The sequence below is a fragment of the Drosophila novamexicana genome, unplaced genomic scaffold (genome assembly GCF_003285875.2).
Source record: "Drosophila novamexicana strain 15010-1031.04,08,12 unplaced genomic scaffold, DnovRS2.1 tig00004555-arrow-pilon, whole genome shotgun sequence".
In the NCBI taxonomy this organism is placed as follows: domain Eukaryota; kingdom Metazoa; phylum Arthropoda; class Insecta; order Diptera; family Drosophilidae; genus Drosophila; species Drosophila novamexicana.
This window is the reverse complement of record NW_020825052.1, coordinates 415,526-443,357: the sequence shown is the minus strand read 5'-3', so window position 1 is coordinate 443,357 and position 27,832 is coordinate 415,526. Positions and strand designations below refer to the sequence as shown.

The 27,832-nt window shown below is 41.2% G+C and overlaps 1 protein-coding gene across 9 annotated transcripts in view; it reads left to right on the top strand.

The window, feature by feature from the left end:
• The window catches only part of LOC115770040 (CUGBP Elav-like family member 4), a 163,698-nt gene that overhangs the window by 77,379 nt on the left and 58,487 nt on the right, over positions 1-27,832 (top strand). For 5 of the 9 annotated variants that reach the window (XM_030715113.1, XM_030715110.1, XM_030715112.1 and 2 more), the window contains one exon: positions 19,835-19,914. In XM_030715113.1, the coding sequence (XP_030570973.1) occupies positions 19,835-19,914 (80 nt within the window). Of the gene's footprint in view, positions 1-7,515; positions 7,572-7,602; positions 7,710-15,323; positions 15,402-19,834; positions 19,915-27,832 lie in introns of those variants that run through there. The other 4 variants (XM_030715116.1, XM_030715119.1, XM_030715114.1 and 1 more) reach the window with 4 other exon arrangements.

Sequence of the window (27,832 nt, the reverse complement as noted above, 5' to 3'; positions counted from 1 at the left end):
CACGAAATGGAAAAAGCAAATTCATTTTTATTTAGGTTATTTTAAATATATATACGAATCAAACTTAAGCACAATATAAATTTCCTTTTGTGTACATGAATATCATTGAAGTTGCGCTCGCTCAAAAGTATGCTACACATTTCTTGCATCTTTTGTTCAGGTTGCAACTCGAATCATAGCAAATTATTCGCTCAGCAGCAGCTGATACTAGTTGCAGCATTGCTGCAAAACACACAAACACACTCACTCACACACACACTGGCCCAGATTGGGCACTTACGTGCTTTTGTTAGCTGGCTGTCAGATAAAAAGCCAGCTGGAATGGCCCTGGTAACATTTTAGCAGCTGTGCAACGAGCCAAATAATCATCACAAACATAACCATTATAATTAAACAGCTTGGCAAGCAGCGTTTCCAGAATTCTAGAATTCGTATTGTTGGCATACATAATAAAATAAAAATCGGGTAAACAGTTCAATTAAAGTTGTTTGCTTTTCCACACGGCGCTGCTTGCACGCTCACACGCTGCCCATTTGCATTTATGTGAATGTGTTTCTGTGTATTTGTGTGCATATTTTTACACACTCACACAGCAGAAAAAAACAACAAAGAAAGTAAAAACAAAAAAACGTTAGGAAAAAAGTTGCGTTTGTTTTAATATGCAAGTAACTTTTTAACAATAACATTTCATTTTATTATGTCAAAAGTTTTGGTTTTGCGCGCACACACACACACGCACACATCGGGTGTGTGTCCGCACACATTCACATATACACACACACACACACACATTTATTTTGCTTACATTTGCAACATTTGACTGCCGCTGTCGGCATCGCCTATTGTTGTATGTTAATGTTTGTTATTGTTGTTCTTTTGTTGCCGTTTATTGTTGCCATTTTGATATGCATGAAAAGGCGCCGCTGCCAGCGCCTGTGAGCGAGCAGCTGGCCAACAAACAGTGGGCGTGGCACTAACCAGCGACACTTTTCAACAGTTTGTTTGTTTTTGTACTTTTTATATTGCTTTCGGGCCACATTAAAATAACAAGCTTGCACATGATTCATAGTATATGCAAAATAAGAAAAAAATCCTATTTAGATTTGAGTCGGTTTTCAAAATCAAAAATGTGGAGCCCAACTTATTCCTCGTTCTCAGTTTCTACTCAATACGTTTTCTAACTCAGTCCTCAAACCGAGAAAGTAAATTATCATGTAGCATATTCTTAGCCGCTTATTTATTTCCGCAATAATCCAATCATTATCTAACAGCTAAATCGAATTGCTGTCAAATTTTACAAGGATGAGCCAATAAATTTATGTAAAATCACATTTTTATATATTTCTCAGCCTACAGAAACTTGCAGACAACATGATGACAAAACAGCTATAAGAATAATTTGCCGATCTCGACTTTTTTCTCTTCTCCCTGTTGTTGCTCAAAAAGACAAGCAAAAACTTGTCGATGTCGCCCTTCGACAGGGAAAAGTTCAAAGCCGCGAAAACTGTCAGTTGATGTGGTTTTGTGGTCCGCGTGCTGGCGGCTGTTGTGGGCTCTGATGTGGCCCGATATGGCCTGATGGGCTCTGATGTGGTCTGATGGCGATGGCAATGCGAACATATCATTCTTCATTAAAATGCGCTTCAAAGTCAGTCAGCCAGTCAGGCAACGAAGTTTTTGGCGTAGTGACAGGGCGCTAGTCTTCTGTGTAAGTGCCAAAATCCATCAACGTCAATTTTTTCTCGCTGCTGCGAATTATATTCAAAGAAAATCGAGTCAAGCCACGCGGCTGTGGGCTGCGAACAGGGGCTGGGACAGTGGCATGCGGCAGCGGGTGGCAAATCAAATGTGTAAACGGTGCAAGCAAGTAATGAAGGCAAAGGACAAGCAAGAGTTGACTGACTGACTGACTGACTGGCTGGCTGGGTGGATGACTGGCGAACTGAAAATGTATGCAAATGATGATGCATGTGGCGGCAAATGTGGTGAATGTGGAGGTAACAGCAGCAGTAGCAAAAGAATGGGACGAACAACAATAACAGCTGGGCAGAAGCAGAAGCAGAGGCTGAAGCAGCGGCAGCGGGGATGGGCGGTATTTGAAAGAGAAACAGCCAACCAACCTACGCCCACACTTGTCTGTGGCACTCTTTAGGTGCCTGCAATGATGGCGGTAATCAAACTTTCTATACATGAGCAACAACGGCCGTCAAGTGGCAAGAGCAAGTGGCAAGTGGCAGCCGTGCTGCTAAGCATTTGCATAAGTAGCAGTAGCAGTAGCAGAAGCAGTAGCAGTAGCAGTTGCAGTTGCAGTAGCAGCAATACCAGCCCTGACCGAGTCCTGTTGCTGACAGTCTGCTGGCATAAGTTGACGTGAAAACGGCTCGGGAGCCCGTTTGTTTGTGGCCTGCTGCGTGCCGCATATTGCCTTGTTGCCCCCGTGGCTTTGTTGCAGTCGGCATTGAGGCGGCAATTCAAACATTAAGCCTAACCACTTGGCGGTCGTGCAGACTGTCTGCCCCACCATGAACCTGTCATTAAGTAATTGCATCACACGCACTTACACCGATGGGCGTCAAGTGGCCATTTGACGGACGGCACTGATTGGACAGGGGCTACTTTAATTACGGCCTAAATACGTATGCAACAAATTGCTGGCATTCGATTAAAATAGCCGGGCCTAAGCCAGAAACGGAAGCTATATTTTTCTCAATTGGTTGTGTTCGGCGTTAAAAACTTTAAAGGGATCGCCAGCCAAAAGGCAAAATTTAGGACTCCAAAAATTAATTAGACTTTGCAGGACGGAAATCAAGTTCATGAGCCCATCTTGAAGGCATGGCATTGGTGCAAGCTGTGACCCAAACCGTACACAATTATAGCCTGTATCCCAAACACAAGCAATTATTACATATTTCATATGGGTCGAAGACTCTGTGGCTAATTAACTGTGAACGCATTTAATAAAACTAAACCAGGAACACACTCTGATGCACCTGGGCAGGTTTCAGGCACCTATATATCATATGTAAATTGAATTAAAACGCTGTTTACACCAAAATTAATTTGAAATGTCTCGCTTTGTCAAATTAACTTTTAATTGACGCAAAATGCAAACTGCAGAGAGATTTCCCGAAGCAACTCGTGTGCAGCTGACATACAAAAACAAATTTCAATTAATGCTGCTCACACACACACACGTACCGACCGTCAAGCACAGACACCAACAACAACAGGAACACATCCTTGTCATAAAGTAGACTTAAATTTCTGGTGCATTGTCGCCGCAGTCTGGCCCCTCGTCGTATTCTATCAAAAGCAGCGAAAACCCCATAAATGCGAATAATTAATGTGACATATTCGGCGTAATTGAAGCAGCTATGCAGCACACACAGACGCACACTCACACAAATAAGCACTCACATTGTTTCTATGCGCCTGTGTGTGTGTGTGTGTGTGCGAGTTATCAAAGCATTCCTAAAACTGCAGCGCATGCCACGTGGCAACTGCTTGAATGCGTTCCAGTTGCGCTTGAGGCCAGCTAATTGAATTTTGCACATTGCCAGGGAGTCGAACATGCTGCTCGTCGCTTTGTCAGCCACTCAGACAGTCAGCCCAAAAGTATGCAGCTACATTTTGTTTCACTCAGGTGAATTCCGCACATGGTACTCAAAATTTATTTCCTGCAAAAATACGAGGTAGCGAGCTGCGTAATTGCTCTGAGAGCTGTACACAACAAAAACTTTCTTAATACCTCGCAGCAGCAAACGCTTTTTGACAACTTTCCAATGACAGTTTAAGTTGTTTTGCAGTGCCCCAAACTGGGCCCCAGCCTGCCTGGAGTTGTCCCCCTTTCCTGGTCCACTTGTTGTTTAGCCAACAATTTTTTTTTTTTTTTACTGACAGCAAGTGGCATTGTGTCTTCTGTTTGATAGGCACACGGGCAATACACAGACAAACACACGCTCGCACAGACACACACACACACACACACACACACACACAACTTCAGCGTGAACTTGCGCTGTTGTCAACTCTGTCTTTTACATATCATCATTTCATTTCATTTCAATTTCAATTTATATGAGCAAAGTTTTATGAAGTGCATGTCATGCTGCCTGTCGCATCGCCTTCCTCTCCCGCGCCCGCCCACTCACGCTTGTTAGCTGCATTTATTAAATTTAATTTCATTTTCATACTGGGAAAAACTCAGCTCATGTTTATTTTACAGCACTCGACTGGACTGAAAGTTCTAACAAGTGCTGATTGAGTGTTGCAAAACTGTCAAATAAATGTGCACAACAAAACGAAGCCAAACGAAACGAAATGAAACAAGCTCAAATGTTGTAAAAACCAAATTGAATTTTACGCTTATGACATGGGCTTAATTTTACATGAAGAGCCAGCGATGAGATTTGCATTAAATTTATTGCATTTAAAATAATGCTGATTGATTGTCGCTGTGCTCGCAGCGCAGCAGATAAATGTTTTATCAAAAATATTTAAAAAAAAAGATGTTTCGAAAATAGGTTGTAAATAAAGCTGTTTTTTAAGTTTGACTAATTGAAATGACAGATGAAAAAAGTGATAATTAAATTAAAATATATATTTCAGACCTTTGTTTGTCGAAACCGGTTTGTTGTGCTCTGTCCTTTGGCGAAACTTTATAATTTCGGAGCACATTAAAAACACCCCGGGCTATCATAAAGCAAGCCTTAATTAAAATGAAAAGGGGAAGCGAATTTACTGCAGTCAATACACAGCCACAAGAGCTGAACATAACTATTTATTGCGTGGGCGAGGCGAACAAAAATATTAAGAAAAATCTCGGTAATAATAATAATGTAAGTTGTGGCATAAGCTCATAAGTGCCATTTAAGCCAGTCGCCCTTGTTGTTGTTACGGCTGCTGCTGCTGCCAGAAGTCCTAGCCTGACTGCAAAATGGCCCACAAGCTGGAATTAAAATACATATCAAAAGGCGCAGCGGTAACTTTTGCCATAGACCAGAAAACCCCCAAAAACTTTGTCGTCCAAAGTTCTTTGTACCTCTCCCTGTGTGTGCTCATGTGTATGAGTGTGTGTGTGTGTGTGTGCATGTGTTTGAGTATTTGGCTCAGCTGTTTAATGCAGCTTAAATTTAATTGCAGCAAAGCCAAAGTTTCATACACAAAACTAGTACCCAAACTGCCGCCCAAGGCAGCAGCTAATAAATTTTTATCACACACTCGCACAAGTGACAGCCTTGACAAAGGCCTCGCCTCCTGCTTAATGCTAATTAACATGCAACACGCCCGAAACTGTGCAACACATTTCAAAGGTCAAAGCAATTAAACGTACACACACACCAGAAATCCTAGACAGTAAGAGGCGACAGCCTCATAAAAGCCACAATATTGTCAACTTATGGTATCCAAAAGTTGCGACCAGCTGGAAAAATCTGTTACCCTTGGATTAATGTCGAAGTATGCATGCAGCACGATATGAGAATTGTACTTTGTACGTCTTTGCTGAGAGGTTCGACCAATGATAATGATTATTTTGATTTTCAAATTGCCTGAAGACTTAGTTCACGTCATAAATAAACTACTTACTTTGTCAAGACTACACTGGCTTTTTTGATTATATTCGATTCATTTGATTATTTCTAAATATTTATGCAATATTTACTAATTGTATAAAAACTTTGAACGGTTAAGTTTCCCACATCCGAAAATTGCATTTAATTTTTCAAGCTCTCACAACATTATAAAAACTGATAAAGTTTTTTATTTCTCTCCACTTCCAAGTAAAATATTATCAATTCGATCTTTCTTTCTTGACTGTAGATAACTTTTACTCCTTCTTTATAATAAAACCGCTTCTATATATAGAAGCAGACTTCAGTCCAGCTGGTCTTACGACTAAATTTGCAAGGGAAGTAACATACTTTCCAGGAGCCAAGAGGCCCCAGCACGTAGCTACCACAATTTGGTTTCATTATGTGGCAAAGTGGCGGCAAGTGTGCTTTATTAACACATTTCAACCGTATGTGCGTGTATGTGTGTGCGAATACATTTATAGCAGTGCACATGTACATAACTTTTTTAATACCAGTCGCCTTGACTGGCTCGCTGGCAATGCTCTCGGCTTTAGTTGTAATAGTTTAATAAAGTAGTAAAGCTGCGGAAATTAGATTTGACCGCACACCGGCACAGGAGACCTCAGACCTGACTCCGGCATAAAACAGAAGTCTGTGGGCCCAGCTTATTTCCGCCGCAGACAAACTTTCCACAGTCCAAGAACAAAAACACAAAAAAAAAATAAAAAATAAAATAAAGTAAAAATAAATAGCAGAAGAAAATTATACGAGTACACGCCGGCATAGGAGGAAACCCTTGTTTTGAGGTTCTTCCTGCCCTGTCAATAAAAATGTCCAGAAAGTTTGTGGCCTAAGCATTAAGCAAAAGTCCCAGCCGAGGCAGGTTGAAAAGGGTTGTCCGAACGCAACCAATACACATAGATGCGATCATGTAAGCGAAGCTATCGCATAGTCGCATAACTCTAGGACCTTCTGTATGTGTATTAAAGCCCGAACATGTCCTGGCTAAGCTAGTCTGCTATTTGGCTAAATTTAATTAACTCACTTGAGCGCATTCTGTTTTTCGTGGTGGCGGCATTAATAAAAGATTACTGCGTGCCCTATCAGCCATGAAGTATGCCACTTTAGATATTTGTTTCAGTTGGGAGGATTATTGAAAAATTAATGCAATAAGCGCCGGAGGAAATTTCTACCCCAAAACTCATTCAGCTCTGTCGGTTCTCGAGCTGAGCGAGCTGAATTGAGCGCAATTAGGCGAAAATGAAATTGACAGCCATGCTTGACTATAATGGATATTGATGTGCACACACACTCGCATTCACACTCACATACGCACACACGCACACACACATAACGTTATAATATGTTTACGAACAGCTGCCGCATAAAGGTAGGCTTTAAGTTTTTTTTTCTTTTTTATTTTTAATAAACGCCTGGCTGCTTATTTAATGTCAGACAAAACAGCCTTGCCACCTGTCAGCAGCACATATTTTCTTATTATCAGTTTAGGAAGCCCAAGTGTATGCCACACCCACGCAGACACACACGCACACGCACATATTGCACACATTCTGCAGCTCATTTTCTAGCTCATTGCCAGGCCGAGTCGGGGTAGGACATGCGCTAAATTAATTTATTCCACTTTTGTTGTTAGACAATATCCTTTCGACTTGAGCGTAACAGGAGGCAGCAGGCGGCAAGCAGAAGGCAGCTAGCAGCAGCCGTCGCGCAGGCATTTAATGAAAATGAAAATGTCTAAAGACATCAGTGGCCTGTGTTGTTATCCTATTCCAAAACCCAAACGCAAAATGAAAGAAAATAATATTAAACCAACTAGGTGGCTAGGGTGGCTCATGGACGACACGAAGCAGCCGCGTAGCGAGCCTGCCTCAAGTGTCGACAGGAAACTTAGTTGGCTGTCAAGATTTTGCCATAAAAATATTTGTATATTTACTCTTAAAAATAAAGCAGACTTTTAAAAAGGGCCAATAAATACATGTAGGTTTTGGAATATGCTTTTAGGACTTTTTTTTAACAATAAGCAACAAATTCACGCGAAATTAACCTAAGTTAAGACAATAATCCAATTTATAAATCGATTTACTAATAACTTAATGTATTTTCTTATCTTTTTAGGTAAGTGCACAAGGCTTCATCCTTACAACAAAACACGTCATACACGTGGCGGTAAGCAGCTGCCTTGAAATATCTATATATCGTATTCAAATATTTGAATTAGTTTCCGCAAATATTATACAGGCTATATGTGATATTTGATAGATCAATTTTTAATACTAGCAGAACTACATATTTACCTGTAATCCCGTAAGCATTACTGAAACAGAGCATCACCTTATTGAGCACGGCTTTTCCATGATTTCCAATATAGACATTCACACAGAGAAACTCGTGCAATTTGAGCCACAAAAAGGGTTCGACGGGAAACCAAATTGACAGCGAACACTGCATATTAATGCGATTGAGCAGGAAAAGCTTTAATGATAGCTCCCACACAGGACGCACTCAACACACAACACACAACACACAACACGCACCACACACTTGATGTCTGCTCTCTACTCTTTCAATTGTAGGCCTATGATATTTGCATGGTATAATAACTGAAATTGGCTCAAAGAGTTTGCTTTGGTTAGCCACTGGACAGGCATTTTCAATAAATAATATGCCATTTGGGATGGTTCAGATAGTATGCTATGGGAAATTACGCACATGAGCGTGCACAAATAAGATTATGAGACGATGACGACCGAGAAAATGCGTTTTCTCAAATTTGCGAAAAATATATTACCAGCATAAGTAGAAAATTGTCTAAGCTAAAGAGTCGTTCTCCAGTTTTGCTGTGTCTATTCCTGTTTCTGGGCACTCAATCAAAAATCATATTTCCGTGCTGTTGGTCGGCAATGAAAAATTTGCAATAAACCAACACACATACACGCACATACGATTATACACACACAAGCAGTTGCCATGCGGCAGGCAGGCAAATGTAATTAAAATTCGATATACTTGTTTTCACCCCAAAAAAATGGCCTCCAGAGACTGAGAGAGATGACAGCGATGTTGAGAGAAGGCCTGTGTCGGGCTATACAAACACCCTAACAGTATGCACAACCACAACACACGTACGCACACACGCAGCGACACATGTGGATTGAGATTTCATACATCATCATCATCAACAATATTTGCCAGAATTTAAACTTCAATTTAAATTTTTGGTCAGATTTGCACGTACTCAACGCTCCGTGTGTTTTTGTAATTGCATGTGCATACGCAGACCACACACACACCAACACGCACTCACACCCACACGCACACACTCAAACACATATATTTCATGCAAATTGATGTTGCTTTTAGCTCACACAAAGGGGGACCTGGTCATATGGCTCAGAAAAATAGCTGCTGCTGCCGCATTTCGGTTGTTGTCTGTGCTACTTTACAGCTGGCCAACAATGAAGATTTATAAATGCATCACACCCACTGCCTCACCTCCTCCTCGCCAACGCACCAGGCAACATCTGGCAGCGCTTCAGTCTACTTTTGCCTCTGTCAAGTACTCTCTGGTATGGCATAATAGCCATAAATTAGGGTAGAACAACGATTTGGCAACAACAATAGAAATGGGGGCAGCTATACATATAGAAAGAGAGAGGTCGTTGATCATTGGATGATGATTGCAATCATCCTTTGGGAGGAGCAGATTACGTAGAGGTCGTTGAATGCCCTTTGATAATTCTATTAGACTGTTGAAAAAGCAAGAGCTTCAATGTTGATCATCGTATTATACTATAAATAAGAAAGCAGATCCTAGATGACTTTAAACATTAGGTAAGCATATGTTGCAAGAGTTATAGAAATATTTAGAAATGGTAAACCAATATGCCTTTAAAACTATAAAAAGTACCTACTATTGCTAAAGATTTTCCATAATATCTAGTTTTAATGCCAGCTGTCATAATTCAACAACATGTAATCCTGTGGGACCAAAAGGGAAACTCAAAAGACACATATATGTATATGGTTTTCGAAATTTTGATATATTATGTGAACATGTTAGATTTAGCGAATTCTGTTGGGCATAACCATTGGCAGATTTAATAATGCATAATTTGTGGGTTGTTTTGATATTGAATAACTTATGCCAATCACAAAACGAATTATTTTAGCTTTTGCTCAAATTAAATATACGCCATAGAGCAGCAAAAGCAACAGCGACAACAACAACTATATAATCGTACACTCGAGCGCATAGCGTAACAAAATTCAATATCGCTTTTAATTGCATGTTTCCCAGGCAACAGCAGCGACAGCAACAACAACAACAATTGACAGACATTGTAAGCCCCATTGCAAGCTGAGCTGTTGAGTTGCGGCTGGGGTTTCAGCGGGCGGTGTTGGGAGGGGTGAGCCGCTATACGGTTGGTTGACTGGCTGGCTGGCCACTTATATAAGCCAGAGACGACGGTTGGGGCCAACCTGTAATTTAGCAAAATGTTATGTAAACTTTAAATCGAGTTATGCATTTTAATTGGTTGTTGTACAATTTGCAAGCGGCACGTTTTGTTTGCCACATCCACAGGACACGGCCAAAGCGCATTTTATGCATATGGACGCATGGATCCATAGCTAGAAATCCGAGTACACGTTTCAATGCTGCACAGCAACAACAACAACAAAAACATTTTTGCGTAATGCAGCTAAAATATTGCTAAGCTTCAGCAACTATTTCACGCGCCAAACCCACAGCAGTCGTTTGTAAATGAATTGTAGAACAAAATAATCAATTTGCAAGCTTGTTAAAAGAGTACGAAAATTAAAAAATTTTAATTTGTTCACGTTGATCGTTTGTAGTTTCTAAATTTAAGGCCGCTGCAAATGTTGCCCCATTACAATGTGTTACCCTCTAAAGCGTTTCTGGCTTAAAGCCTTTTCTTTTGTTAACTAGATTTAGTATGCCTTGCAAGGGCTTCGCGACTCTGCCTCGAAGCATGCAATGCGCAGTTGGTCGCTGCGCCTGTCAAACGCAGCTGAGGCGGACCGAGGCGGGGCTTGGCGTGGCGTGGCGTGCCAGCAACCACAAGGAGTGCAGCTACCGCAGCTTAAACTTAATCTACCTCTTGGCTTAATTGCTGCCACTACCTGAAAATTGCACCCAAAAGGCCAACTGGAAACCAGACAACCAAACCCAGCGATGTCGAGACGGAGTCCCGGGTCTCGTCTTCTGTTTCTTCTGCTTCTTCTGCTACTGCTCATGCGCTTGTACTGTGCCCACAGCGCTAACTCATTTTAATGATGCCTCCGCCCCGCATCCACATCTGGTAACTGCTGCGTCTTAAGTGCAGCCATGTCGTCTTGTTCTGTCCCGCTTGCCGCTGCTCTAGCCCTGTCCCTTGTCTTCTGTCCCTGGCAATTATGGCCAAGTAGCTGTGCTTACATGTGGCCAAATTGTTGTGGTCGCCTCACGGGCGCATTAAAAATGAATAATGTGCGCGTCTTGGGCGCACAATTTATGCACTGGCTTCCAGCTTTAGTTGCCAGCTGCTGCTCCTAGAGGAACCTCTCTCTCTCTCTCTCTCTCTCTCTCTGTCTATCTCTCTTGGCCTTCCCTTTTGGGCTATTGCTTGCCCTTTTCAATCATACAAATCCATGCAATCTAATTCCGTTGCGCAATACAATTAGCTTCTCTACCTGGGCTCGAATAAAACAAGGCAGCTAGAACAACAACAATAACAAAATGGATGCTGCGTGCTTTTGGGCGCGCACTTTATTAGGCTTAAAGCGTATACAGCGTACCTGCCTTGGCTCTGCCGTCGCACTGTCCTTGCCCAGCCCTCACCTTGTTCTTACGCTTTGATGTTCAAGTTAAGCCGAGCTAAATTGATTTTTCTTGCCCTGTTCCGACTGGCTCTGTTGTGCTCCCTGGTCACACTCCGCAATAAACTTCAAATGAAGCGAGCCGCTATTAAGTTATGCGGCTTTATTTGCGGAGCTTTTGTGTGTTTGTGCTAAATAAGTGCACAAATAAATCGACTAAGGCTACAAGTGTAGCGGTCTGTGCAGCAAGTAAAACAGCCAGGACAAGCGTAGAAAATACGAGGTACTTAACAACAGGTATTCCGTAGAATATATTGACCGCAGCTCAGCTAATCCAACTGGGATCAGTTCAAGAATATCTATAACCAATTATCTTAATTTTATTGAATCGCACTTTCTCACATTTATTTTTTTAGTTAATAAACAAAGGCCTTAAGCTTCAAAGCAAATATTTATATGAATATAATTTGTGAACATAATTTTGATGTTAGTTGTATTCATCCTAATTAATTTGTATGAGTTTAAGGGATAATAAAAACAGGTGTAGAAAATACGAGGTACTTAACAACAAGTATTTCCTGGCATATATAACTGGGATCAGTTGCAGGTTATCTAGTATCAATTATAGTTTTTAGTTTATATTATACATTTTTTGCATAGCGCTAACTGAATACTATTTCATTTGATTAGTTTCAGATCTAGTTTCTCTATCCTCTCGCTTGGCTCGTGCGGCAAGCACAACCTTGCTCTTTTTTAATTTCATTTTTAAAGCAACACTTCTTTATTGTCAGACAACCTACCCCTAAACTCTCTTAACCATTTCCAATTTCACTAAGTCGCTTTAATAGCACGCGCTGCTTTATAGCAAACCCCCAAACTAGTGCCCCAGACCCGGCACTCTGCACTCCCCCAAACTGTGCTCTGCGGCTTTAGTTGCATTTGACTTTGCGGTTTGACGTTGTTGTGTTGCCTGTTTTATTGTTGTTGTTGTTGCTGTTTTTATGTATTTCTTCTTTTTTTTTTTTGGTTGCAACACACGCAACAGCTTTTTGTTCACACTTTCGCCTGGCAAAACAATTTTCCTGCTGGCCGGGACACCAAATCAGAAAAGCTGAACCAGCCGAGTGAGTTGCTGTTGCTGTGTTGTTGTTGCTGCCCCGCATGCATTGCGGTTTCTGTTGCATAATTATTATGTTGCGGTTGCATCCCCACCGACCCAGAGTTGATTTTGTTGTTGATGTTGCTGGAAAAGCATTTACCTTGTTTGTGGTGCGTTGAGCGCTGGCAAAAACTGTTGCCCAGGCTGAAAGCTGAAATTACTTTGGTTTGAGCGGCTTTTAAATCTTTGCTGTGTGAGTTTATTTAGGCGGTTGATTTTTCGCTTTTTGCGCGCATTCGTTAAGCTTTAAAGCGCATTTAAGGTCGGTTTGCCGTTGGGTTTTAAAAGCGATTGCAAATTGTGTTTGTTAATGGCTTTTGATGGAGGAATTCGGTCCTAATTATAAATGCAAAGGAAATTCATCTTATATAAGCGTAAATACATGCTTGTTTTCTTCTCTCTCTCTCTCTCTCTCTCTCTCTCTCTCTCTATGTCTCTCTCTTTCTGTCCTTCTTTCGATATATTTTAATCTTTTCAGCTTACACAGCTCTAATGCCAAAGCAGTAAAGAAAGGGTTAACAGCCCATCAGCCGGTTCGAATCGTTGCCCAAAGCTCAAACCGAATGATGGCCGTATCCCCCGCCCAGTTCTAAACAAAACGGACACTTTTACGTATAAGTCAACGAAATAGTAAATAACAACAAGACAACAACTGGAGACGGCAACTGGCAACTGGCAACTGGCAACCAAACAAGAGCAACAAATTTTTCGGCTGCGCTTAACAAATGTTACACAAAGCGTCGCATTGGACGGACGGTTACGACTCTGAGCCTGACTATTTGGCCAACTGGCTGGTTGACTGCTTCTGGTCTGGTCCTTCGAGTCCTGGCTCTGTTGGTGTCATTTGTTAAAGAGGCTTGTCAACATGCCTTATAACAAGCCGGCTACGGTTTGCTCTCCAACTGTATCTCTGCGCCGCCTGTAAAGTGGCCGGTTGCCCAGTGCCCGATGGCTGTTAGATGTTGGATGTTGTTGTTGTTGCCGAGTGGGTGGGTGGTGGATGGGCGAAAACCCGAAAGCAATAATATTTTAGCTTTTGTTATAGGTTTTTCAAGCTGGCAGCAGCAGATCGTAGCCAACGCCAGTTTGTTTGTATTTTTTTAGCATACTTTTGTGCATTATTTGCACAGCACTTGCAGGAAAAGTCCAGAGCGAAAGACTTGGCTTTTCAATTTGCCAGCCAGGGGAGACATTTGTTTGTCTGTATACACAAAATATTATATTCTTAATTGGTGTTTATTGTGTGTCACACACACTCACACACACCCACGCACACACACACACTCATACACACACACACAATTATTTGAACTGTAAAGGCCAAAGAGGTCACACACACACGCACAAATTTACACACTTTTAGCCGGCGACACGCACTCGAGAGTGCCATAAAAATGTCAACGCTGCATTCTGGCCAAGTATTAAATTGTTCGAGCCACAACAAAAGCCATAGACAACTTGCCTTTGCCTTGTTCAAATGTAATTTGCAGCTTTCCTTTTTCGGAACACCCCTGCGGCCAGCAATTGCAATGGACAAAACTCGGTTTCAGTTCTGAATGCCTGTCCAGCTGCTCTTTTCATATTTTCCTCTCTCTCTCTCTTTCAATGTCGCTCCTTCTCTCTTTTTTGTAGCTCCCAGGCAAATTTCATTCAAACAAAAAGTTGTGTATCTCTCTTGCCGTGTATCGTGTGTGTGTGTGTGTGTGTGTGTGTGTGTGTGTGTGTGTGTGGTAAATTGCTTATGAAATTGCAATTTGAGCTCTGGCTCTGCATATCCTGGTCACTGATTTTTATTTAATTTCGCCTGCGGATGCTACAATATATGTATTCATGCAACACAGAATGAGAAGTGGACTGCGGAAAAGTGCAAAATGTATTACATTACATGAGACACACGGCATAAATTTCAACTATTTTGCATATTCAGTTCAAGTGGACAGCTGAGACATTCAGTCAGTCAGTCAGTCAGTCAGCCAGCCAGCCAGTTTGACAGTTTATCAGTTCGTTGGGCAATAAAATGTATTATGAAGTCAGTCTGTATGGACATGGCTGTAGCCAAGGCTCAAGTTTCTCTTTTTTGCCAAATGTTATTAACTGTTGTTGCAAATCCTGCCCAAATCCATTGGCTCATGCCGGCTCTGTAGGCTTTCACAAAGTTTTTACCTTTTGTTTATATGCTAGCCAAAGTTTTTCCCCTCTCAAATCAAGAATAATGGTCCCATTGCAGATTCTAGATATGCGTGTGAGTGTGTATGTGTGTGTGTAGGAATCTCATATATGCTGTCTTTTTGATTTGTATGCAGAGTGTTAAGGTTCATGTTAAGCCCAAAAGAGTTCAATTTCAGTTCAGATCAGACTGGACAAAAAGGAACAGAAATTGGTTTGTTTGTCTTTTGCAAGTTGAGTCTATTTACAATTGTAGTTGACCATATTGATAAGCTTCCGCAGTTTGTTGGCCGACTTCATTAGACACATGCGCCGCAAAGTTTGTGGACAAAAGTTCAAGCCGAAGTCATATATTGAGCTTGAAATGATTTGTGGAAATCATTTTGGAAAGTGGAGGCAAAAGACTGCATGAGTGAAAGTTTTATTTGCGTCCGAACAGCTTTAAATTCCTTTTAAAACTGTACGTATAGAAATTCTCATTTATAAATTGAAACGTGCAAATAGGGCTTAAGGTAGTAGGCGAATGTTAAAATGTAACACTTGCGGAAAAATAAAAAAACATGCCTAAAATGTATTATTTAATGTCATAATATCATAAAAGTAGACAGTTTTAAAATCAGTTTAATTTACTGCTACAAGCGATTTATCAATAGCACCAGTTCCACGTGAGTTAAAGTAACTAATTCGCTTTCGCCAATCTGATTATTTAGCTTTTTACCCGCATACCATATGTTGACCATGTTTGGTCGAGTTTATTTGATTTTTGTTGTGCGGTCCGAAAAATGTTGCCCATTTATGGCAAAATGCATTCAACTGTGAGTGTCATGAGGCAAATGCAATTTGCAGAGCTGCAATTGCTGCAGTAGCAGCATCAGCAGCAGCAACAAGAACAACTGCTGACATCCTTCTCGTGTGGCATTACCTTGTTTGTGTGCGCATGTAGTTGATACGGTTGAGTGTGTGTGTGTGTGTTTGTGTGTGCGTTGGGTGTGTGGCAGGTCTCATCATTGGAGCACAGTGCCACATGCATCAAACAAATTCGATAGCGTTGCTTTCTGGCTACTGGCCAAGGCTGCTGCTGCATAATAAGCGTAAACGTTGGCTAACAAGATTCATGCAACGCTTTTGTGCCCCGGAGGCAAACATGCAATGGCCATCAACGGGTCCCGTCCAACGTCGCCTGTCCACTTCCAGTTCCACACACACATGCAGACACATGCACACACACTGACAAACACACTCGTCGACGCGACTGAATGGCAAATTGCGAATTGCGAACGGAGCGCGCTTAATGCAACTTTGTTGCTCGGTTGCTGCCGCCGCTGTTGTTGCTGCTTCTGCTGCTGCTGCTGCTGTTGCTGTTGTTGTCAGCTTCGGTGGGGCAGCTGGCAGCGATTGAAAAATCCCACTTGGGCGTTTTTAATTGGATTTTAAAATACTTGTCCCATGCAGGCTGGCAGGCTGGCAGGCGGACGGCAGCTACAGAAGCCAGCAATGACCATAGCCATAACACGAGCATCAACCTCAGCTCTCTCGTTTTGGCACTGCTCTCTCCAACCCTCGAACTGACCGACCAGCCCAGCAACGTATCGACCCGCAGACGATGGTCAGCAGTCAGGGGCTCAACACGCTCGTTATCCTTGTTTCCTGATGCTGCTGCCGCTCCTGCTGCTGCCGGTGCTGTTGCTGCACAATTTGGTTACGTGTTTGACCTGCGGCGATTTTTCATAGCATGGCCGGTTTATTTTTTCGGTGGCAGAGCCCATACATTAATAGCATTCCGAAATTTGTATTGCAAATGTCACTAAGGGTCTGCCATGTGAATCCGTGCCATAAATATAATCGCATGTGTTTTCGTTGCCAAGGAAGGGAGAAACCGCACAGCTTCATTTCGGTCCGTGTGGGATGTGATTCAAGAGTTTGAAAGCTGGTAGTTGTCCTTTTATCTTTGCAGTCGGATTGGTTGTGGATATTTATCTATATATTAAAACTAATATTTCTGGATTAAATAAATCCAAAGTGTGCTTGCTTTCTCCTAATTTCCAAGTAAATGCAGCCTCAGGTTGCAACTGGTCATTACTACTCAAGATAGTTTCATTTAAATGAGAGCCCGCTGCTTTCGCATTATCATTATCATTAGCATATTTGATTAAAAAGTGTCATTAGACTTTGAGCTGAGTACTCGCGCTGACAGTTGGCTGCTTCATTTCATGCTTCAACGGAAGTTGCTTAAGGAAAAAACCTGTCGCTAAAAAACTTGTCGGCAGTGCACACATTTTAATTTCAACTAATTGCCAAGTCAGGGGATAGCAGGCAGGTAAATACTGAATGCAGCAGTTCTGCAGCTTCAGTTTCAGTTGCAGCTGCAACTTGTCGACGCTTAAGTAATTAAAGCGTGCACTTCGTTAGCTTAAAGGGCAGGTCCTACGGCCCGACTCAACTCCTAATTGTAGCAAGTGTCCGGCGCTCTACTTGATTGTATGTAAATGCAATTCAATGTCTTTACATCAAAGCAAAAGTTGACTTTTAGCTCGGACTTTCTCTGACTGCCTTACCTCTTTGCCTGACTAATTTACTTTTAATTATTATAATGACTTGAAGTTCGACAAATTAGCCTTAATGCGAGTTAGTGCGTCAGCGTAGACAAATGACGTCCTGCAAAGGTAAATAATCAAAGAGTCTACGAAAAAGTCTAGCTAAATAAGTATAAGTCGTTGTACTGCCAACAACTTCTATGTTTAATGAATGTTGAAGTACTTTAGTTGAGGCTAATTAGTTAAAATCTCTTCGAGTCGACAAAGTATAGCCTTTAACGCCTTTTATGAAATACAAATTAGTAATGTTAGTTAGGCTTAACAGATGCGGGATATAAGCACAGCTTAGATGAGATATATATTTTAATAGAATACCCTAGCATACCGCCAGCTGAAAACCTTCAAGTTTATCTTTTTTATATGAGAGCACACAATTAACGAAGGTGTTTTAGGATTGCATAACTTACAAAGTATACAGGACCGTAGGAAAATATTTTTCTTTTTGCAAGTTATGCCAAGAAAAATGAATTTCACATAAACAAAAGCGACCAAAAAATGGAACAAAAAGAAAACACAACAAAAATTACAAACAAAGCAAAAAAAATGGGTAAAAAAAGCACACAAAATCAACTTTGATTTAAGTTTACAAAAATGCTTAGCAATTGCTTTGCTTTTTTAGCTTTTGTTGTTGTTTTTTTTTTTTTGTGCTCGGCCTGGCATTTAGAATTTTTTCGTGTATTTTTTCCCCTCTGTTGATCTCTTTTTCTCTGCGTCGCAATGTTGTGGATTAACAGGCAACAAAATATTTTATTTTTTATTGTTTAGCAACGCTGATTTGCCCCCTCGCCTGTTGCCAAATGCCTGGCCCAGCCTGTGGGACTGTCCAACTGTTGTCTGTGTGGCTCAGGATTTGTCACTTCAACGCACACACACACACACACACACAAAACATGAAAAACCCAAAAAAAAAATAAAAGAAAAAACAAGAGTGGCAGCAAAACAAAAATCCACTTGAATTTTTTACACTGTATTTTTTGTACATTTGCAACGCGAAAAAAAATAAATAAAAAATATCTTGTTCCTGTTTGCACGCGAAATTTGCGCTTGTCTGCCTTACGGCTTGTCAGCTCGCATGTTGCATGGTTTTAGGCGGGATTTGTTGCGCGCTCGCACTGCATGCCGCATGCCACATGCCCCACACCTTTTACTAAAGCAGCGGCAACTACAAAGGCAGCAACAGCCACAGTCGCAATTTAGGCAGAACAGCTGCCGCATAGAGGGGGGATGGTATATTTCTGTTTTTGTTTGCTTTCCTCCACTTGAGGGTCTTAATTTTCAACATTGTTGTTGCCCTTATTGCCCACAATGCCCGAGTGAAGGTTAACCTATACGCCGAGATCAACTCCGAAGGCCTAGATTAATTTCTTAGGGCTTGGGCGCCCTCGAAGTGTAAACTTTCTCCAAATGGGAATAAAAATCCCTTCCAAATGGCCAAGTCTTATTATTTTGTATGAAATTTGATTTTTTTGCTGTAAAATGTCAACTTATTAATTATTGTATTACTTAAATATCAATGTTGTATAAAGCAAAATATGTGAATGTCAATATTTAAATTAAAATAATGATTTTCAAATATTTTGCGGAGTTATTCCCATTACTAAAACGGTTACGTTTTTTATATATTTTATTTAATAAATGTATAAAATATACCATTAATTATTTATTATTATTATTTGCCTAGTATTTTCTGCCGTTTGCAACTAGTTTTTGTATTAAATATTTAACGTTTTCGTCTAGAAGCTGTCATCTAACATAGATATATTTTTTCTCGTATTTCATTTAAATCTCATGTTATATATCATTCATTTTGCGAATCGCCTCCCACCATCGCATTTTAAACAAAAACCTCATTTAAAGCAACGTTTCTTATTTGAAACAAGAAAAAAAATTGGCCATTTTTGTTGTTGTACATTTTTGTGGTTATTGCCTGTATATTAAATTAGCATAAATGATTTTTTTTTAATAATTATGCTCATGATGCCCCAATGGCTGCGCCAACATGCTGCCTGGCCACGCCCCATTGGCAGCGCCCCCAAGCAGCTGGCGCACAAATTACAAAATAATGAGCGCCAAGTGCAATGTATTTTTTGGTTTGAATTTTTCATTCACCGTCCGGCCGACTATTATTGTTATATAATGGGCCAAGTGAAGCGCTGCTGTTGCTGCTGGAATGATGCTCGGATGCCAATGCTCGGATGATGGCGCTTCATGTTGGTTTTCCATGGTAGAGCGCACCGAGCGATTCTTGTGCGTTGGCGAAAATGTTTTTTAATTGCACTTAAAATTTTATTTAAATGCTGCGCACATGTGTGGCAGCATTCTGCAACAGTTTCACATGAGTCTTGTCATTAAACAGCTCTCTTAAACAGAAAATGTAGGTTCAAGCTGCTTCGCTGAATATGCGAACTGAAAATAAATCAGTTTTAAAATCCGCAAATTGAATTGTTTTTTGAAATATTTATATTTGAGTGTATACTAAAATATTTTACTTGGTTTACTTTCAGGCTGCGCTTTCGTTAAATTCGGTTCCCAACAGGAGGCTCAATCAGCAATAACCAATTTACACGGAAGCCAAACTATGCCGGTAAGTGCCGCAAGAACATTTGATATAAGTACATACTGAAAATATATGTTGAATATATAATCTGCTTAATGCTTAAATGTCAAGGAAAATTATCAGCAAGTTCTCTTTTTACATTTTATTTTTCAACTTCAACTGACAAATGAAGTATATATATATAATGCCCACATAATTTCAATTAAACTGACGTGTCTGCCGCGAAACAACATTTGAATTTGAATTGGAATTTGAGTTTAGGTTTGAGTTCGAGTTTGAAATTAAAGTTGACGTTGATGTTGAAGTTGTCGCCTTGCTGTCATTTCCCACGCCGATTTGTGTTGGTTGGCCAAGTTGGCAAGTTAAAAACATGAAGACCTAAATATTTGTCGAGCTTATATTTCCTTTATTTTTATTCACGTTTCACACAATTTTATTCTCATTTGTCATGGACATGCACTTGTGTGCCTGTGTGTGTGTGCTTACAATGTCAAACTAATGAAATTTCCAACCTGAAGTACTTAAGGCTCTGCCTGTTTGCTGTACAGCGGTTGTACAGCTCTTTGTACTTTGTTGTTTATTGTTTGTTGTTGTTGTTGCGCAAAAGTACTTAACAAACTTGATTTAAGCTTCAAGTGACAAGACCCCAACTTTGCGTTGCCCGCCTCCTTTAAATAAATTCGAATTAAATTAAATAGCGAGCAGAAATTATTATTATTATATTCTCCTGTGAACCACTTCAATGGAAAATCAAGAGCACACTCGGCTCCAATTTTCTAAAAAAAAGAAAACCCAAGAAAAAAAACACAAATCGCAGCATCAAATTGTTTGACAACCGAGAAGCCGCCTAAAAGTTGTTTCTTGCCTTTGTGCAACGATTTTGTTCCGACGAGTGACTTCATTATACAGACATTTTGTAAGAAAATGCCATATAACTACATATACATTTAAATCTACACACACACACACTTATATATGTATGTATGCATGTCTGTAGAGGCGTGTGTATGTGTACTATGTGCTCTATGACAACGTTGCTTGCTCTGGCCTCATCGCGGTGCGGGAATTATTTTTTCTTGTGCGAAAATAAATGAAATTTGCATGACACTTGAGTTATTTTGCACGTAAATTGCTTCTTTTGACAAACAACACAGGCAAATATACAAAACCAGTCAACGAGCGTGCGCCAACGGGCGGGGAGGGATTAAAGCAAACTGAAATGGTTGCCATTGTTGTATTTTTGGTGTTTACATCAGTGCAGCGAACAGTTCGTTTCCAAGTCAACTCTCTTTCCCTCTGCGCTCTCTTTCTGTGTGAGAGTGCAGAGCAAGTACTCTGTACGAGTATCCTGGCCGCTTTCTCCTCTTTGGGCTCATCCTCCAAGTCCTGCCTGCTGCTTTATTTACCACTCAGATTGCTGCCTGGCTTTACGAAAGGCGAAGGCGAAGGCGAATTTTCCATTTTCGGTTTATGTGATTGTGTATATGTGTGTGTGTGTGTGTATCTATTTGCGGGCTTTGCTTTCGCTGCCGCCTCTCTACGCGCTTCTCAGTCGTGTTGCCCAACTCGTTGTCGCATTTAAATTCAAATTCAAATATTGTTGATGAAATTTGTTGCTTAATTTGCAATTTAGATGCGTTTTTAAACAAACGACCCGGCTTGCGCTGCCTGCGCCCCCTAGCCAAATCATGTGTTTGCTTAGGCGGAACTTCTTGATGATAATGAAGATCCTGATGATGATGATGGCGCCAGCTCAGCGCCGTCGCGTAATTACAGCTGGCTGACGCCAAAGCATAGCTTCGCTTGGCTTGGGAGGAATAGCAAAATCAATGCAACCATGCCGCAGGACAAACACATTTTTTACAATAACACAACTTTCCGGTAAAACAGGCAAACAAACGCAACCCCAAAAATGGAGACTTCAGGCAATACGATGAGCGATGCCCCTGCCGCAGCGTTCATCAGGCATCAGTGCTTCACAAATATACGGGTAAAAACTTCAAAAACATAGCCGCAAGTGGGGCGCAACTACAATCCAATATAAATAAAGCCAAGCAGAAACGGCAATGCTCAGACCCAAATATAAATCCAAATGCAATCCAAATCAAGCAAACAGTTGGACCCCGGCTTAAGTCAATTTCAATTCGTCAAATTTTACAGCTGATTGCAGAAAATCAAAGCGTGTCCCGAGGTGTTGTGTGTGTGTGTGTGAGTCCGTTATAACCGATCTAATACAACAGTAATTTTATGCTGATATCCGACTTTTCTTTTGCTGAGGCAACCATATGCTCTTCATGGCTATTTTTTATGCTCTGACATGCTCTGCTTGCCTTTTGGCTTCTTTCTAATTAACGACTCGCAACAATTCTTGCGCTAGACGAGGGACTGACCCGACTGGTCGCTAACCTGCTGCACTGCTGCAGGCCTACAATCAACTGCACTTCACTCTGAATTATTCCCAGTGCCAGTCTGGCCGGGAGCATTACATGAACTGCTGCGCCCACACCCAAGCCCACGGGCCGTACAGCTTAACAACGACAGCTGCAATTTTTCACCTGGGCAATTTTTAAGATGAGCAGCATCAGGAGCAACAAGAACGCCCCCAAAAGACGACTCTGGCAAATTGCTAGCTAGCGTGAAGGCAAAAAAAAAAAACTGAAAGTGTGCACAGAGAGGTTGGAGAGGAAGAAAATGAGCGCAGCAATTTCTGTTTTTTATTTTTGTAATTTTAAAAGCGCGTAATTTTGTTGTTTTTTTCTACTTATTTCTTACCTGCCTGCACATTAAGCATTTTAATGTCAGTTAGGCATGGCGGGGTGTGCGGCTGCCAAGTTGGCAGTTGTAATTGCAATTTGGCATTACGACTCTGGTCCTGGTAGCCAGGTAATTAGCGCAAAACGACGCGGCAGCTGTTGTATAAAATTTTTAGTAGCTTGCCCAAAAGTATGCTACACTTTAGCTCCTGCATATATTAATTATACAGAGCCAAATTGCCAAGTGCAACAACAACAACAACATGAGAACAAAAAAATTGATTGCCTACCTGCAGGCGTCAAAGTTGGCACAGCAGCAGCAACAGCAGCGGCAACAGCAGCGGCGGCAGACAAGCCGCAAGTTAATTTCAAGCTTAACAAAGTTTTTTTCGGGCTCTACCCGCCCCGCCGCACCGAACGTCCCACATCTCATCAGTGCTCTGCTCTGGTTTCGACGAACAGGCTTGGCTTTCATGTGGATGTACCACAAAAAGCTTTTAAAAAATTTTTGATTACGCCAAACCTTAAGCAGCTTATGGACGCCACGCCCCCGTCCCCCGAGTCCCACTGACGCACATTGGGCAACCACCACTCATTAAAAAGGAATTTACAGTCCGGCAACCAGATCTGCTCGGCGCTGGGCAGCATGGACAGTTTCTATTTGGCCCACCCAACATGCATTCGGCTTGCCGTTAATCCTCTGGCACTCAACATGTTATAAGTCGCTTTTAGTGCGGTTTGCAAGCGTTTTCTAAACAGAAGCCCTCTCAGAAAAAAACTGCACAAAGCATATATTGCGCCAAGCCGAAGCGTTGCATACTCTTTTTATCTAACCAATTAAAGTAGTTGACCTCGAAGAAATTTTGATGCTCTTGTTTGAATGTTGTTCTTGTAATGATAGCCATATTGTATATATTAATATTAATACCAAGTTTAGGGGACAGCTTTGAAACATGCATTACAAATAAATTCTATAGTATTTCATTCATATTGATGTTAAGTTCTCGAAAAGAGCTCTATATAAAAGCGAGATGTCTGATGAGTACCATCAATTGGTCTGCTTATACTCTTGCTAAAGTGATATTAAAAATAACTGTTTATGATAAATCCTCGAAAGTTAAAATATCTAGTAGATTGCATCGATTCGTATGCTTGACCTGGTCGCATGGTCTCTGTCTTGTTGTAGGGTATTGAAAAGTTTACAGTTGTAAACAATAATTTCGTATTCACTCAGCACAACATTCGCTTTTTTCCACACATTTGCATAAGCCGCTGACGCGATTTTTTTTGCCCCCACTAGGTGTCTGTGTGTGTGTGTGTGAGTGTTGTGTGTAAATGCGGCTTAGAAGAGCGGACGCTTTGGCAGTGGGCGTGGCTGCTTGTTAATGAAAGCGCGCGCATGCATTAAAGCCGGCTCTCTAAATGCTTTTGATTGGCGAAGCGCAAAAGCGCCCAGCAAAAGCAAAAATGGCCATCAGCCACAGCAACAGCAGCAGCAGCAGCTGCAAAGCAATCCAAGCAAGTGACTGACCAGCGACGCGGTGTGGAGGAGAGTTGAGGGTGGAGAAATACATAAATAAATATTTTAAATTACAGCCAATGTGACACAAAAACTTAGAGCGAAATGCCCGCACATTGGCTGTGCCAACGCCGAATAAATTAGGCAATTAGCATTTTTTCTTGCTCGCTCTTGTTGTTGGTTTTTCTGGGCAGTAATTGTTTGCATTGCAAAGTGGGCGCGGTCACAAATGGGTTGACATTTGCTTAGAACATTTGCATTCGCCAGCTGGTTGAAAGTCAACAAACCAACTGTTTACTTTGGTAGCACAGAAAAAAAACACTTGAAATTCACTCAAATTACTCAAAGGTAAAAGCGCGTCTGCTTCAGAAAACATCAAAAGCGATGCGAAACTTTCCCAAGATTATAATAAATTAATAAGCTCGGATATGCGTAAACGGGAAGCGCCTAATTTGTATCCAATTACAAAGGCAACAAGAAATAAATACGAAGCAAATATTATTCGAGTAAGCAAGTACTCAAGCCAAGGCCCTGATATACCATGCCTCATTATATGGATTTGCAATAAGTTCTATAATTATATAAATACTATCAAATTACTTGCTTAAGTTTTTACGTAGCTGCATATCAGGTGCTTTAAGTGGGTTCGCGTGTATGTATAAGGCGTTGCTTGTTTTTACTGCAGAGATTTAAAAATTGCTTAAACGCGTATATAAGCATGCTTTAGAGAGCGTCAAGGAGAATAAAATACACACGCTAACACACCCACACACCCTCACAACTAACAACAACAATAACAGCAACGATAACAAGAACGACAGGGCCGAAAACACAATCAGGCTGGCAGGCAACAGCGAGGCGTTGTGAGTTTTCTCCTGTTTTCTATTGTTCGCAGCTGCTGCACATTAGAAATTCAACTTCGTCTACTTTTAGGCGCTCAGCAGCAACAGCGAACAACAACCGACAACAACAACAGGCAAACAATGGCGTGTGAATTAAAATAGAAACTGAGTCCGGGCGTCTGCTGGTCGTCATCTTGGCTTTGCCAAGGTGCGAGTCCTTGCCAAGATCTATATGTGTGTGTTTGTGTGCCGCTCAAGCGTAAAGACAGACCGCCCCAGCCCTGCCCCATTACAGCCCACCCCCAGCCAGCCGTGGCCGCCCACTTGCGCCATATTGGACGCCATTTTTGTCAAGTCACATTAAGCGATGCGTCTGCCTGACGAAAATTGAACGCTTTGCGAGTCGAAATTGTTGTATAAATACAAGCATAATTGATGCGAGCTGAAAACAAAGCAGCCCAAGCAAAAACTGTAGCATAACACTTGGCGCTTGGCATATGTTGCGCCAATTCAGCCATGAGCCACAACGAAAACTATGGCAAAGCAAGTGCGCAACTGCTAGATACCCTGTAAATTCTTATTGATTCGAATTAAATGTGTCGTGCTTGGATGAGGTACTTAAACGATCTTCTCTTGAGCCTCTTGACTACACACCTTCCAACGAGCTTAGCTTAGGAATACGTTTTCTCTTAATTAAACTTAAATATTTTATATTCTATAAAAGATAACATTCAATATTTTAAGCAAGGCCATAGAGACCTGATTATCAAATCTCTGAAACGATAACGAGAGACTGTATATTTCTGGTTTCTTATTAAACCCGTTTTTATGCATTTTTGCGTACTGGGTATGAAAAAACAGCACGAAACTCGCGCAGAAAAATTTGTTTCTTTTGCATATTTTATGGCGCTGCCGCCGCTCGTTTCTGACTGACTGCGAAAACAGGTTGGCAGCGCGCATATCATTTTGGTACGGACCCCTCGGAACGTATTTACGTGCCGCGATGCGTTGGCATTGGCATTTTTTACATCTTTTTCACAGTTCAGCTTCAGTTTCTTTTATTGCCCTGAAAACGATGCCTCAGTTCTCTGGCCCAGTCTCCAACATTTGTTTCTCTCGCGCTCTTACAATATTTCCCACTCAGTTTTTTATTCTGCAAGTTGTCAGCTTGCAGATTTGCTTCTGCTTTTTTTTTTTTTGCACATGACGATGTGAAATTAATTTGAAATTTAAATGCGCGTTTTGGCAGCTGGGAAATGTCTTTGATGATAGCCGTGCAGCATTTCGTTTGCCTTTAAACGGCATGTGTTACACGTATTTGTATTTGTATTAGTAGCTGTAACTGTATTTGAGCAGCATAATGAGCGCGACGTGACAAAATTACTCGTTGGATATTTTTAAGGTGTCGCCATTCATTTAGCACAAAAGCTGTTTGCCTGTTTTTGCTGTTCGAAAACCATTTGATTTACTTTCTGTTTGAGTTTTATTTTTTATGTTAAACTGTTTATAAATCAGACCAGAGTTTTAGTTTAAAAGCTTACAGCTAATAGACATATTAAAATAGGCATGTTTAAATTTATTTCTAAAGAACTCTAAAGCCGAATTTCAAAACTCTTTCCAACAGGCAAGTTGGTATTCACATATATAATATACCTTAAGCTGCATTTGTGTCGTAAGCCCGACTGCACAAGCTTAATATTTGTATTACATTATGCTGAGGGTCTAGATATATTTAGCCCATCTTCTATATATGTGTTTATATAGAAACTCTTATTAATCGAGCAGTTAGCTTACGTTACTTGCATTTTCACAACTCATTTGTTGCTGCTTAACACATTCGCAGCGCCTGAACATATGTTGGCACAGACTTGGTGGAGTACATAAATCTTGCGGCATTTCGCCCAGGGGCGTGGCAGGACGACCACCAAAATCACCATTACCACCACTAAATCAGTGATGTTTAGCATATTAGACACATGCAAGGCGGCCAATCTTGGCAGAACGTACCCGATACCAGCGCAGCCCCCCTCTCTGTATTGATTTGGCAGCGTTGAGATTCTCGCTCAGCCTGCCATCAATTTCAATTTTGCTCCAGCGGCGCAAATCCAAACAGCGGCTGCCACATACAATTTTCTGGCGCTGCCTGCAGACTGGCGCCTCTGCATTCCACCCTGCTCGGGCAGGCGTCTAGCAAGAGCAGCCTGCCTAAAGCCACTTTTTCGGTAAACTAATTTTCTTGCTTCAATATCTTGACAGTGAAATTGGCACGACGCTGGCAAAACGCAATCAAACCGACACACACACATTCACGCACACACAAGCCAGACAGTGTGTGAGGTGTGCGCGTGTGTGTGTGTGTGTATTGGTATATAAATAAGCACAGTATACTTTTAGGTGGCGATACCTTTGCTACCTTTTGCCAAACTGTTTGCTATTGACATCACGTTTCGTTTAAGCCAAAACTGAACCACTGGCGCGCCCAGCTCCTCCTTATTACTCGATCCTTGCGGCAGCAAACGGAGTCATAAATTTCTGGTTTAGTCACCGGAAATTTAAGCCAAGTCGCCAAGTTGCTTATTAAAAACTTGTCGCAAAAAAAAATAAAGTAGAAGTAACTGAAGAATATCTGGGGAAAAAGTGTCCTTTGCGCGAAATAAAAATCTCACATTTCCTAGGCGCATAAAAGGCACATCGTAATGGCTGCTGCTTCATCATGCTTCGTCGTGGACGCGGCTCATAAAAATCTGATGGCTGCTAAAAGCGCAAAACTTCCGGCTTTTTGTGTAGGAAACGCGCTGCGTGCATCATTAAAAATGACATGGCCATGACGC